Source organism: Salvelinus sp. IW2-2015, linkage group LG14 (assembly GCF_002910315.2).
Source record: "Salvelinus sp. IW2-2015 linkage group LG14, ASM291031v2, whole genome shotgun sequence".
Lineage (NCBI taxonomy): Eukaryota > Metazoa > Chordata > Actinopteri > Salmoniformes > Salmonidae > Salvelinus > Salvelinus sp. IW2-2015.
The window spans coordinates 14,882,640-14,895,253 of NC_036854.1; the positions used below are offsets into that span (position 1 = coordinate 14,882,640).

General features: G+C 42.0%; 2 protein-coding genes and 1 pseudogene across 2 annotated transcripts in view; 2 read left to right on the top strand and 1 right to left on the bottom strand.

The window, feature by feature from the left end:
* The window catches only part of znf292b (zinc finger protein 292b), a 29,868-nt gene extending 22,147 nt beyond the window's left edge, over positions 1-7,721 (top strand). Inside the window, exon 8 of the mRNA XM_024000794.2 lies at positions 137-7,721. Within this exon, the coding sequence (XP_023856562.1) occupies positions 137-7,144 (7,008 nt within the window). The 3' untranslated portion in view covers positions 7,145-7,721. The remainder of the gene's footprint in view (positions 1-136) is intronic.
* A 1,171-nt stretch (positions 7,722-8,892) lies between these two features.
* LOC111972935 (gap junction beta-7 protein-like) lies at positions 8,893-9,596 on the bottom strand (annotated as a pseudogene).
* A 1,487-nt stretch (positions 9,597-11,083) lies between these two features.
* Positions 11,084-11,728, top strand: LOC111973595 (small integral membrane protein 8). The gene is made up of 2 exons (XM_024000975.2): positions 11,084-11,361; positions 11,459-11,728. The coding sequence occupies exons 1-2, from the start codon at positions 11,242-11,244 to the stop codon at positions 11,615-11,617; spliced, it is 279 nt and encodes a 92-aa protein (XP_023856743.1). The 5' UTR covers positions 11,084-11,241; the 3' UTR covers positions 11,618-11,728.
* Positions 11,729-12,614: the final 886 nt, after the last annotated feature.

A 12,614-nucleotide genomic window follows, 5' to 3' on the forward strand; every position in this document is an offset into this window, starting at 1 on the left:
GCATGCAGATACAAATAAACATGAACATTGTATACTCAGCACTCTACACCTTCTTGCTATCTACTCTTTTGTTGAATTCATATTCAATTGAAATTCAGTGAGACTCAAAGAATATCCCTTTTTGTTTATTTTACAGGTGGACAAGGTTGGACTGCCAGTGTGCGTTGACATGTGCATACGGGCTCTACAGTTGGAATCAAGTGACGTAAACACCAAGGCCACCATTTGCAAAACCATCTCCTGTTTGTTGCCCACTGATCTGGAGGTAAAGCGCGCCTGCCAGCTGACAGAGTTCCTCCTGGAACCCACAGTGGACTCCTACTACGCCGTGGAGACTCTCTACAACGAACCAGACCAGAAGCTGGAGGAAGAGAATCTTCCCGTGCCCAACTCGCTCCGCTGTGAGCTTCTGCTGGTGTTCAAGACCCAGTGGGCTTTTGACCCCGAGTTCTGGGACTGGAAGACACTGAAGCGTCACTGCCTGACCCTTATGGGCAAGGAGGCCTCCATTGTGTCCTCCATTGACCTGCTGAATGACAATGAGAGCCCAGAGGCCACTGAGGAGGAGGACACAGCCCAGGGTGAGGAAGGATTCAGAGACGTCACAGACTGCTTTATTGACACCACACATGAACTGAATGAAATAGCCGATAAAAGACAGAAAAACCGAGAGACAAAGAAACTGAGAGAGAAAGGGTTCATCTCGGCCAGGTTTAGAAACTGGCAGGCATATATGCAGTACTGTGTTCTGTGTGACAAGGAGTTTCTGGGTCACAGGATTGTACGTCATGCTCAGACTCACTACAAAAATGGACTTTATAGCTGCCCGATATGTGCTGAGACCTTCACCTCAAAAGACACATTGGAACCACACGTGGCATCACACGTAAAGCTATCATGCAAGGAAAGACTAGCTGCAATTAAAACAAATAAAAAATTGGCTAATCCCAAAACGGCTGCTCCTGTTATAGCGGCTCTGAAAGCTAAGACTGAAAATCAACTTTGGACAAAAGATGCAAATGGCGAATCTCAAGAACACAATGGGCAGTCGCTTCAGACAGAAATGGTTCAGACCAAAGTCTCTGGACTTAAGACAGAAAGCAGCACTGAGGAAAACACATGCCCTATTGCGAACTGCAAAAAGGGATTCAAGTATTTCCGAAATCTTCTTGTCCATGTGAAAGCACATGGAGAAAACGATGAAGCCAAGCGCTTCCTTGAAATGCAGAGCAAAAAGGTGATTTGTCAATATTGTCGTCGCCAGTTTGTTAATGTCACCCACCTTAACGATCATTTGCAAGTGCACTGTGGTGTCAGACCGTACATTTGCATACAGTTGAACTGCAAGGCCTGCTTCCTATCCAACACAGAGCTGCTTGTACACAGGGAAGAACATGTCATATTTAAAGCCAGATGCATGTTTCCTAGATGTGGAAAGATTTTCAATGAAGCCTATAAGCTTTACGACCATGAGTCACAGCATTACAAAACGTTCACCTGCAAAGTCCCTAACTGTGGGAAAGTGTTCCATTCTCAGTCACAGTTGGATCTGCACAAGGAGGAACATGTCACAAAAGAGGAGGAAGACCCAGCCACAGACTCCGACCTTTCTCATTCTCTGGACCAGAGGATGCTTTCTGATCAGGCTTCCTTCTCAGAGGAGGTTGAGGCTTCTCATCCACCAGCATCTGTTGCGGTGAAGCACTCGATACACAACCTGCTGAGCGCTTCTCAAGGTCCTGTTCAGAATGATCGACGATACATGAATAACAGTGAGCCGCAAGAAAAGGAACTTTACCCATGTTCAGAAAGCTCTGTGATTCGGTCGACCAGAAATGCACAAATGCACGACCCAAATCAACTGAGACGTAGACCCCAAGACCCCTCAGTGGTGGCTGCATATGACTATATGAGACCCAAATCACAGCCACATAATCCATTAGCTTCATACCAAGATACTGGGGATTTGCACCTTGCCTTACAGCCAAATGTGTTACAAGGTCAGGACCAGGGTTTGTTGAAAGGGGGAAGTTATGGATCCAGGAACTACAATTCGGACTACAGAGTACCAGTGCAAGTACAACATCAACAACAACAGCATCCACACATGTCTGTTAACATGTCAGCAGCAAGCCAGACCTCCAATTACCTGTCAACTCCAATGCCTCAAACTCTCCCATATGCATCTCATACACTTCTTCCACTAGTCACTCATTTGCCAGCCACTGGTTGCAGAACAGAGAATTCAATAACACAGTGCCTGTTACCAAGCACTCCTGCCCCACAGCAGAGCCCATTACCAAGCACTCCTGCCCCACAGCAACACCCATTACCAACGGCTCTTGCCCCACCCCAAGGACAGAAAGAAAGACACCACTGTGCTTTGGAGACATGCGATCGCAACTACAGCTCCTACAAAAGTGTTACCAAGCACATGAAAGCAGTTCACCCAGAGTTTTATACAGAATGGAAACTTGCTAAAAAAAAAATCAGGGAACAAGAAAAAGTTGAAAAGGCCAGGAAAGCTACCCCATCGAGTGTGCCTCTGATTGGGAACCATAACTATGTTGCTCCACTACAACATCAACAGGCTAATGTTGCCCCAGTCCCAGTTCATAGGCAGAATGTCATTCAGCCACCCCAGTACCCAAACTCACACCACTCCTATGCGTCCCATTCAGCTGCTGTCCAAAGCCAGGCTTTTCCCAATCAAATGGACAACATCTTAGATCCAATTGTACTCTCCCAGCTAGGAAACAACCCCAATCAATATGCACCACCTAGTATGCCATGGCTACAAACACCRGGAAACGACCAAATCCAGAATTGTTACGCCTCCCAAGTATACCCTTCAAACATTCAAGGGATGCCACAAATGGATGCTGCCGGTGGAGGAATGGATGTTTATGTTATTCCGTCCCGTCATATGATGGGATCTAATATGGAAAGACCAGCAGAGTCACTCCAACCATCACCTATGGATAATGGTCTCCAGCCTGTTTTCCCGTCTTACATGGACATTCTGAAAGACTCAAGTCTTTCAAATCAACTGGAAAATGCTGCACCTTCCTACAAACCACAGTCTCAAAATAATCCAGGTTCTAAAAGTAGAGGATTGCAGAAAACCAACATGGAATCCCACTTTGCCCCTGCAGGAAACTTGCTAGCAAAAAGCAACAGTAAATCTCAAGATGTCACGATAAACTCTGGAGATGCAAAGAATCAGATGGGCAAAAAAGTCAAGCGTAACAAAAGAACAAAGTGGCCTGCCATTATTAAAGATGGTAAATTCATTTGCTCTAGGTGTGGTAGAGGATTTACAAATCCCAAATCACTTGGAGGCCATTTATCCAAGCGTGCACACTGCAAAGCTTTTGATGAGACTGAACTCCTGACAGCAGACTTGCCTTCATCATTTCTTGATCTTCTGAATTCAGAGCAACTTCTCAATACTCAGCCCCCGCCATCTTCACTGTATAACCCTACTGCACCATTTGCAAATGATGGCGAACAACCTGATGACATTCTTAAACAAATTATGGATACTCCAAATATTCCCAATGTGTTTGAGCCCTTAGCAATTCCCCAGCCAACATTCCAAAATGCATGCTGCCCCTACGGACCTGGTGGACGCTTGCCAGAAAGTACAGTTATACAGCACACAGGAAATATCCAAGTGAAGAATGAAAATGAGTCTTATAGAGATGGTTATCTTCCACAGTCATGTGACCCTGGATTTGGAAGCAGTGCGTTCTCTGATCCACTTCTCTTTCAGATGCTTGCAGAAAACAACCCCACCGTCTCACTTCACAGACTTCCCACTGACCATATTGATCATTTACTCAGATCAGAAACACTAACGAAGATGAAAGAAGTAAAGGGAACTTCTGATTCTGTCTCCAATTCAGGAGGGCTGTCTAATGATGGACTTCTGGCTGCAATGGCCAGTTTGGCACAAAATCTTATGACAAACCCCATGTTGCAGATCACTTCACCAGACCCTCCGCCTCAACAAAGTTCAGCAGCAACAAGTAGTGAACTGGCAGAGACACAGAGGAAGAGTACAGAACAGAATGTCAAGAAAAGATTGCGTGAACAGATTTTAACTGGAGACTTCCAAAGAAGAAGCAGTTTATCGCAAGCAAGCAGCACTGACACAAATTCCAGTTTGAGTCCGGTGTCATCCAATCCAGTAACCAATGTTGTACAACATTTTGGAGCTCGTCAAAGTCCTCAGCCTTCCACGACGATTGATCACGGAATCCCCTCTGTGTCCTCTGCCCAAATGAACGGAACCGCATCCATGCAGAGTTTCATTAATTTCAGAGAGGCTTCCTCTCAACACCATGAGGCTACTGCACCTACCAGCATTGTTGCAAATGATGTTGATCTTGGTCCCAATCTAACACCAGTAAACCAACAGCACTGGATGTTGGACATTCAGACTGCATTAGAGAGGCTAGACTTAGACAAACAGGTCTGTGATATTGCTCCAACGTATTCCTCCACAAAACCTAACGGCACTGATATTTCCAATGACACTGAGTCATTCAGGCCTAACGTCTTAATAGAGAAGGACACACAGATTCCTGACGGCTGTTTGAAGCCGTTTGCCTGTGAGAGTGACAACTGCACTTACAGGACCATGACAAAATGTGCCATTTTAAAACACCTCACCAAGACTCACAATTACACCGATGAGATGATCAATTTGATTAAGAAAGACCATGGGAAATTTGCTCCGTTCTCTTGTCAAATGTGTGATAAAAATTTTACCCGGAATTCAAACCTTAGGGCACACTGTCAGACAGCTCACAGATTGACACAGCAGGAGATTGCTCAACTAAAAATGAAGTGCCAGTCAAGCAACACGGTTGGATTTGTTAATAATGACGATAAGCCAAGTGTGCATTCAGATCCTCCTTTGTCTGGTCAGATGGYCACAGCTCCCCACTCAATAACAGAGGATATTACACGTCAATATTCACACCCGGATGTTAACCAAAATCAGGATGGGACTGGAAACAACTTGTTTGCTTCAGGAGAAAGGACAAAGCAAGAATACCACTCACAACAGCAGACTTCTCGAGGCATGGCTAACTCGAGATTTAATGATAACACTCTCTCCATGGGAATGCAGCCAATGCAAAGGATACCCATGCATGATCAGACAGTGACTCCGTTGATGCCAACGTCTGAATATCAAATGAATGTACACTGCTCAACAATACCCCAAGTCCCCTTAATGACTGCTCCTGATACAGATCAATGGTCAAATGGACAAAACATACCAGTTCCTTCTATGCCTAGTCATTACAGTCAACAGTCTGGAGGCTATCTGACAGACAGAGCTGCTTCAATGACACCAGCTTCGTCAGATCCCCTTCAGGTTTGTGGTCCCTCGCTAGAAACGTCACCCAAAGTCAAGCAGCAGCGAGGACCAAAGCCTAAAGTTGAAATTTCCAAGAAGACGAAAGAGAAGAAGTCTGAGGCAAATAATGCTTTCAGTCCATACAGGCCATATCGCTGTGTTCATCAAGGATGTGCAGCAGCCTTCACCATTCAGCATAATTTAATCCTCCATTACAGGGCTGTCCATCAGTCTGCTCTGTCCACGTGTGAAATTCAAAATGATGAACCGGCTGAGAAAAAAGACATCAAGCAGGAGAGAGTTATGGATGAGGAACCAGAGTGTGAAGTCAACCAGCTAACGGAATTCCGATGTCAAGTGAGCGACTGCTCGAGAGTATTCCAAGATGTCCCCAACCTGTTACAGCATTACCTCCAGCTTCACAAGTTCAGCCTGGATAAAGCAGGATCTCTAATGTCCAACATCAACCTAGGCAGATTCAGTTGTGATCAGCAAGGGTGCACAACGTCCTTCACTGCTTTCTGGAAGTATATAGGACATATTGAAAAAGAACACGACAAGGCAAAACTATCCAAAATGGAATCTGTGGATGGGATGTTCCAATGTGATGTTGATGGCTGTGACCACGCTTATGCTACAAAGTCAAACCTGCTGAGGCACACCATGAAAAAGCATCATGACCTTTACAAACTCCAACTGATGAGCCAACAGAAAAGTGAAGATCTTGGGAAACCCAGCTCCAAGAATTCCCATTACCAACTGACTAAATCAAGTGATGGGAAAGAAAACATAGAGAGCAACAAAAAGATTACAGAGAAGGGAGGTGACAAAAAGAAAACTGACAAGACGGAAAAAAATCATTGGACTAAATATGGAAAACCTTCCTTGAAAACTAAGGATGAAGCATCTGCGATGTGCATAAAGAAGTCCACCTTGCAATACCCTTGCATGATAAAGGGCTGTGATTCAGTGATGAAGTCCGAACGGAGCATCATGAAGCACTACATGGGGCACGGACTGTCCGAGCGATACTTAGAAGAGCAGAGAAGCCACTTCATATTCTGCAAGAAATACCCCCGACGTAGGAACCCTCGGTCTGCCAGGAGCGATGACTCCAAGTCTGAGACAACCTCCGAGATATCCGACAGTGAGGACACAGCAGACACGGGCCTAGAAGGAAGTGAGTATGATGAGTATTCAAAACCCGCCTTACGGAGAAGGGGGCAGGGCGGACTGTCTGACACCAAACCCTCGTATGATGAAACTTCAGAAACCGTATCTGATAGCTCTGTGGTGGTGAAACGCAAGAGAGGGCGACCACGGAAAAGTAATTTAGAAAAAATTGTCAAACGCAAGAGAGTGTCCAGACTGACTAGGAGTAATGCAGTTTACTGTGGAGAAAATGGATCAGACTACGACTCCTCTAGCACTGTCCTTACCCAGGATGAAATGAACGATCAAAGTGAAACATTGACCTCCTTTAAGCCCATGGGATTCGAGATGTCTTTCTTAAAGTTCTTGGAGCAGTCAAACCCACCTAAAAATTCTGTAAAGAAGAGGATTCAACTAGGGAACGCTACAGTGTTGTGCAAAAGGTCAGAGGCATATTTGCATTACCCAAAAGGCTTTGATACCCTTGAGTTCAGGAACCCTCAGAAGCTGACATCTCTTAACAATGTGAAAATTGTAGTAGACAAAGCCTTTTCAGACGTTGCTGATATTCTGCTAAAGCAGCTCCAGGAAATGCGACCCACAGTGATATTAGAAAAATAGATTGCGATTAGTATCAACTGAATGTTTTGCTTGTCGAAACACGGTAACTCAGGATTAGAACGGTTTTCAACCTGCAGCTGATTGGTGCCCAAAACAATAATACAAAACAATATTCATTTTTCACTGCAAAATATAAATCCATTGTTTTTTTAGTGGACTATGTGAAAGTTGTTTTAAAAATATACAATAATACAAGTTATTTACTGTAACCTTGAGTCTGTAAAAATCCTTCTTATACAGTGTATATATTGAGCTCATTTTATATGATGTTATGGGTAGGATAAATTAAGCATGCTTGTATTTATGAAGCTTCCCAGCACATTGTATGGCCTTTGCAAACAACATTTTAAATGGAGGGGAAAAAACATAACGGATGTTAAGTATCCCCATGGGACTTTTAATGAAATGGTCTTTCAAAAAAAATGGAATGTGATTTTGTGTATAGTTTGTGAATGTTGTTTCAACATGCCTTGTATATTTTAATTTGTATGTAGACAATGTTGTGTGTACATATTGTTTTTTGAATCAATTACTGCCACCAGCAGTCTAACTTAATTGAGATAAAAGTTTTATTATAGCTTGGATTTCTCACTGGTGTTTATTTTTATCAAGTGGTCATATGTAATTTTGTTTTAATTATAGGCGATTAGAAGACATATTCCCCCACAGGAAAAATAGTTTTCAGGGAAATTGGTAGAATGATCTATTTAAAAAAATGTACTTTGTATTATGGCCCAGACACACGTAAAACCACTCAAGTACAAGAGATGCATTGCACAAGGAGGAGTGCTGGAGCTCTTATAATCAGCAAAGAGTCAGTAAAAAGTGCTTGGTGTAAAAGAGGAATGTAATTTAACAATAGACTTGTGATATCACACACTAAACAGCATACAATTTTTTTATGCAAGTTTTATGGGGGTCTATTCATCATTAATCATGAAAGATCAGCAGAGTACTGCATTACCTAAAATTCAACCATATAGATATTTCTACCAATCAAGGTTGTTTATCATAAAAGTTAGCACTGGCACTATAGCCCATGAAAGATGAAAGCAATGGAATGAATCTACCAATTTATAGATTAGATTTACACTGACAGTCATATTTACGTAAATGGCCTCCACTAGAGACATGACATGAACACAAAATGAATGCTGTGATGTCAGTAAGGAAAAAGGCATGGTCTATGTATGAGTGCAGTCCATCAACACGGAAAGTGGAAGCATAAAGGTTGAATTTGAGATTTCACCATAAACATAATACCAAAGGTGATTAGCAAATAAATTATACTAGTTACGTGTATCACACAGAGTTGAGACATAAATGCCATCAATACAACCCTAATACTAAAAGTAACAGTATACGTTTAAGGTGAATAACTTCAGTTTCTGAAATCATTAAAGTGCAATGAATTCCTGATCACACTTAATTTAATAAATTAGAATGTAATTTAAAAAGCTGCAATATGTAACTTTTTAAATGTCTAACAAGTGCTATTTCTATGATATATTACTTTTGGTTTTGTGCACCAGCTTCCAACAGCTGAAAATACAATATCTTTGGTTATGTAAAATATAGTGGTTTAGATGGTACAGTGATTCTCTACACTATACTCACTTGTTTTGTCACAAACTTAAATTAGGCAAACTATTAGAGTTTTAGCAACCAGGAAATGGAGGTGCAATTTCTGCATAGTGGGTCTTTCAAGAGGGGATGGATTGGTTGTCCTTTGTTGCTGGATCTTGAGCTCATCGTATCTTTGTTAAGTGTGGGCTGAGGTACTGTTGCTGATGGGGACAATGCCGACTAGCCCTCTCTTCAATAGGGATGTAGTGCTTGCTGAAACACTTCCAGCACTGTTTTGATAGAATGTACACCATCTCTGAGACATTCAGCACAATATGGATGTATAGCCCATGATGTAAAGAAAGACCTCAGTGGCTTTGGCGGTGTCGCAGTCGACGGTGTTTGGGCAAGAGTCCAGGCTGCAGCGAAGCAGTCTGGGAACGTCAAAGCCACTGTTGAGGAAGTAGAAGGCCAGGAGGGAGCCCACCTCGAAGGTAGTCTTGAAGACGAGGCTGATGATATAGGTGCAGAGCAGGCCTCGGTCAATCCTGCCATTGTCCTCATAGAGCTTCTTCCCATGCCTCCTCTCCCTGTTCTCGTGGTAGGCCACGTGTAGAGCCACCAACAAGGAGGGAGTGGACACCATGATGAGCTGGAGGGCCCACGTGGAGATGGGGAAGAAATGGTCGAAGCACATGTTCTCACAACCAGGCTGCTGGATGTTGCAGACAAAGTCCTTGTTCTCGTCCTTCCAGACATGCTCAGCAGCCGCCACGTACACAACGATACGGAAGATGAAGACGATGGAGAGCCAGATGCACCCGATGACTGTGGGGTATTTGTTCACCCCACTCAGGATGGTTTCCAGAAACCCCCAGTTTGACATCTCTCTAATTACATGAGCCTGTGGAGGATCGAGAAACTGTAGAAAGCATCATACGTCCCAAATGGAACCACATTCCCTACATAGTGCACTACTTTTGACCAGGCTGTTCAAAAGTAGTGCACTATGTACTAGAGAATAAGCTGCCATTTGGGACAAAACCCTGTAGATACAAGGCCAATACTAAGTTCTGCCTGTTATGAAGTCATCGTCTAACAATAGAAATCGTTTACAATCATACATAGGACATAATAGAGTTCTACTGTAGGTTTTTTGTTGCTCCGTGGCTACATTTCTATATTCACCATTATTCTCTTCACTGTCAATAGAAACAAGTATTATATATACTTGTTAACACTGTAGGCTACTTACACATATTACAGTGTAATAATGACAATGTTATGTAAAGTGTAACCAAATAAAAGAAAATGGAAAGGGCAAATATCAAGTTGACAATATCTGTGTAGGAATGAATATGTTCCTCTTTAATATGCTTGTTGCACTTTTTACAATGAGAACTTCTACTGGCTCTGTATTTCCTGGGGAGCAGTACAGTAGCATCATGTATAAATGAATTACCCTTTTACAAAAACCGAAAGCTTATATCTTTACTATTACTCTCCAGTGAATAAATTGCCATTGATTAATTTCAAGTACTCAACTTGATCTGTGACAGTGTGCATTTTCCAGTAGCATAGATTAGATAGGTTTAGCCATCTTAGGATCACTATTATGTTCAGACAAATACAATATTGAAAGAAAATAATTAACTCACAGACTAGAAACCGGCTATTGCAGTTTTTTCTGATGCTTGCTACTGCAGTCGATTTCCACGTTAAACACACCTGTCGAAGAGGCCACACCTATTTGGTACGCAGAGGGCTTATTTGGATATTCTATTGCGGACGAGCGGCACTATAAAAATCCTTAGCATAGTTAATTAAATGTACCCTGTATGTGTATTTTTCTTTTAGCATATATGGCCTATCATTATCTTTATTAGATTGTAGGTTTAACATTAAAGACTGTTTCTGAAGGTATGTTGAGAAATGTGACAAAGGTAAATAAAAATCATCCTAAATTGAACACTGTCTATTTTCTGAACATCAGTGGTAGGAAATATCAGTCAATGAGTTCAAATTGCATTGCTGAAATAATAAAAAAGTCCTACAGAATTGTATCTAAGTTAAATTGTTATTTGAATGTCCCTTTCAAGTGCTGACTTCTATGTGGCTATTGGTCATTATTTAATTGTCATTCCAGGTGTCCTGTGACTTGACTGTTAATAATGGGTCTTCACCTGTCTCCCTGTGTAAGGCTAAATAGCTATTACACTTTTTTCTGAATACACGGAAATAACGTACAATTGTTTATGCTGAGTCTTTGGTATAGGCCACTGTAAAGCTAAATGCCAAACCAAAGGCTGTTCCGTAGCAGTGTACTCCATCCACGCGGTGGCGCTGTATAATTGTATCATACAGACATTTCTTGTTGCATTCGTTGACTGTTATGACTTTCAAAACAAATGGACGTTTTGTGCATGCGCCTTTGATTTTTCGGAATGTTTTCCATCAATAACGTTTCCTCAAACGCTTTGCACTCTTTCATACAATAGGGTTGCACGAAAAAGACTCAACATACTTGTACAATGGCATCTGGAAGCGATAAGGATGCTACGAAAGAAGGGAATTTCAGGATTCCTGGCCTGAGAGGAGCGAAGACCACCACACTTTTCCGAGCTGTTAACCCTGAGCTCTTCATTAGACCAGTAAGGCCTACTGACGAACTCCTCGGCTACAATTTTATTAGGTACATAGGAGTTTGTTATCACATGTCATTACATTTGTGGTTTATTTGTTTTACAGAACAAGCCTGTGATGGCCTTTGGACTTATAACTATCACATTGTGTGTGGGCTACCTGGGCTACCTTCACGCCACCAAAGATAACGACCAGCAGCTGTATGAAGCTATTGACAGTGAAGGGGAGAAGAACATGAGGAGGAAAACCTCGAAATGGGACTGATCACACCAGATATGCAATATATCCTGAACATTATTGTGGGGAAATGGCATGGCCTGAAAGCACTGGATCTGTGTATAAAATGATTATGGTTATTAAATATTGTTAAAATTAGGCAATAGCTGTTGGATTCATTTATTCAACTATTGAAAAAACAATTTACTTTAGAGAATAAATACAGTAACGTAAACCCATAAAAATTCCACGTCAAGAAAGAGCTGACCAGTGTTAAAACAGCTCAATAGGATGCATCACAAAGAGTTTTTCCTTTTTCAGATACATGCATTTGAAGTCAAATGTTCTTATAGTTTTTTTTTCTTCTACAAGGCAGCATTTTAAGTACATTAAACAGATCTCTGTAGCTAGTTTTAAATAGAGCAAGATATCCCACCCTATGGGTTGGGAGATAATACTTCAATAATGATGTACTTTGTGAGGTGAGGTCCAGTGTACAAGCTAAAATGGACAGAGTCAAAGAGCAAGGGAAACCCAACGTGGGAATAGAAGCTTCACAGAATCCTTCCTGTGTGTCTAGAGGTGAAAGACGAACTGCAAGAAAGCGAGAGCCCACTAGCCGTACTCACAGCTTTGTATGGCAACACTGATAAAGCTGAAGCAGTTGAGTACTCACTCAAACCTCATTGATATGTCCAAACCTTTATTAGATACACTCCAATGATACTACTTATCAATGATGGCAGTCTGTAACAGATGTTTAAGCGACTATCACATTGAATTGTAGATAAAAGAGAAAATATACACCAGTATTACATGACCGAGTTTCAAAATGAGAAGGAGAAGTGTATTAAAGCTGCAACCGAAGAGGCGTGAGGTAAGGTAAAAACTACGGTTTGCAACTGCACATGGGGACAAAGATCGTACTTTTTGGAGAAATGTCCTTTGGTCTGTTCAAACACAAAATAGAACTGTTTGGCCATAATGACCATTGTTATGTTTGGAGGAAAAATGGGGAAGCTTGCAAGCCAAAGAACACCATCCC

What these genes read in the sequence shown, in the direction of transcription:
- LOC111973595 (XM_024000975.2), top strand. Translation starts at nt 11,242, where the DNA reads ATGGCATCTGGAAGCGATAAGGATGCTACGAAAGAAGGGAATTTCAGG. An exon ending in CTGAGCTCTTCATTAGACCA is followed by an intron (nt 11,362 to 11,458) that starts GTAAGGCCTACT and finishes TTTGTTTTACAG; the next exon opens with AACAAGCCTGTGATGGCCTT.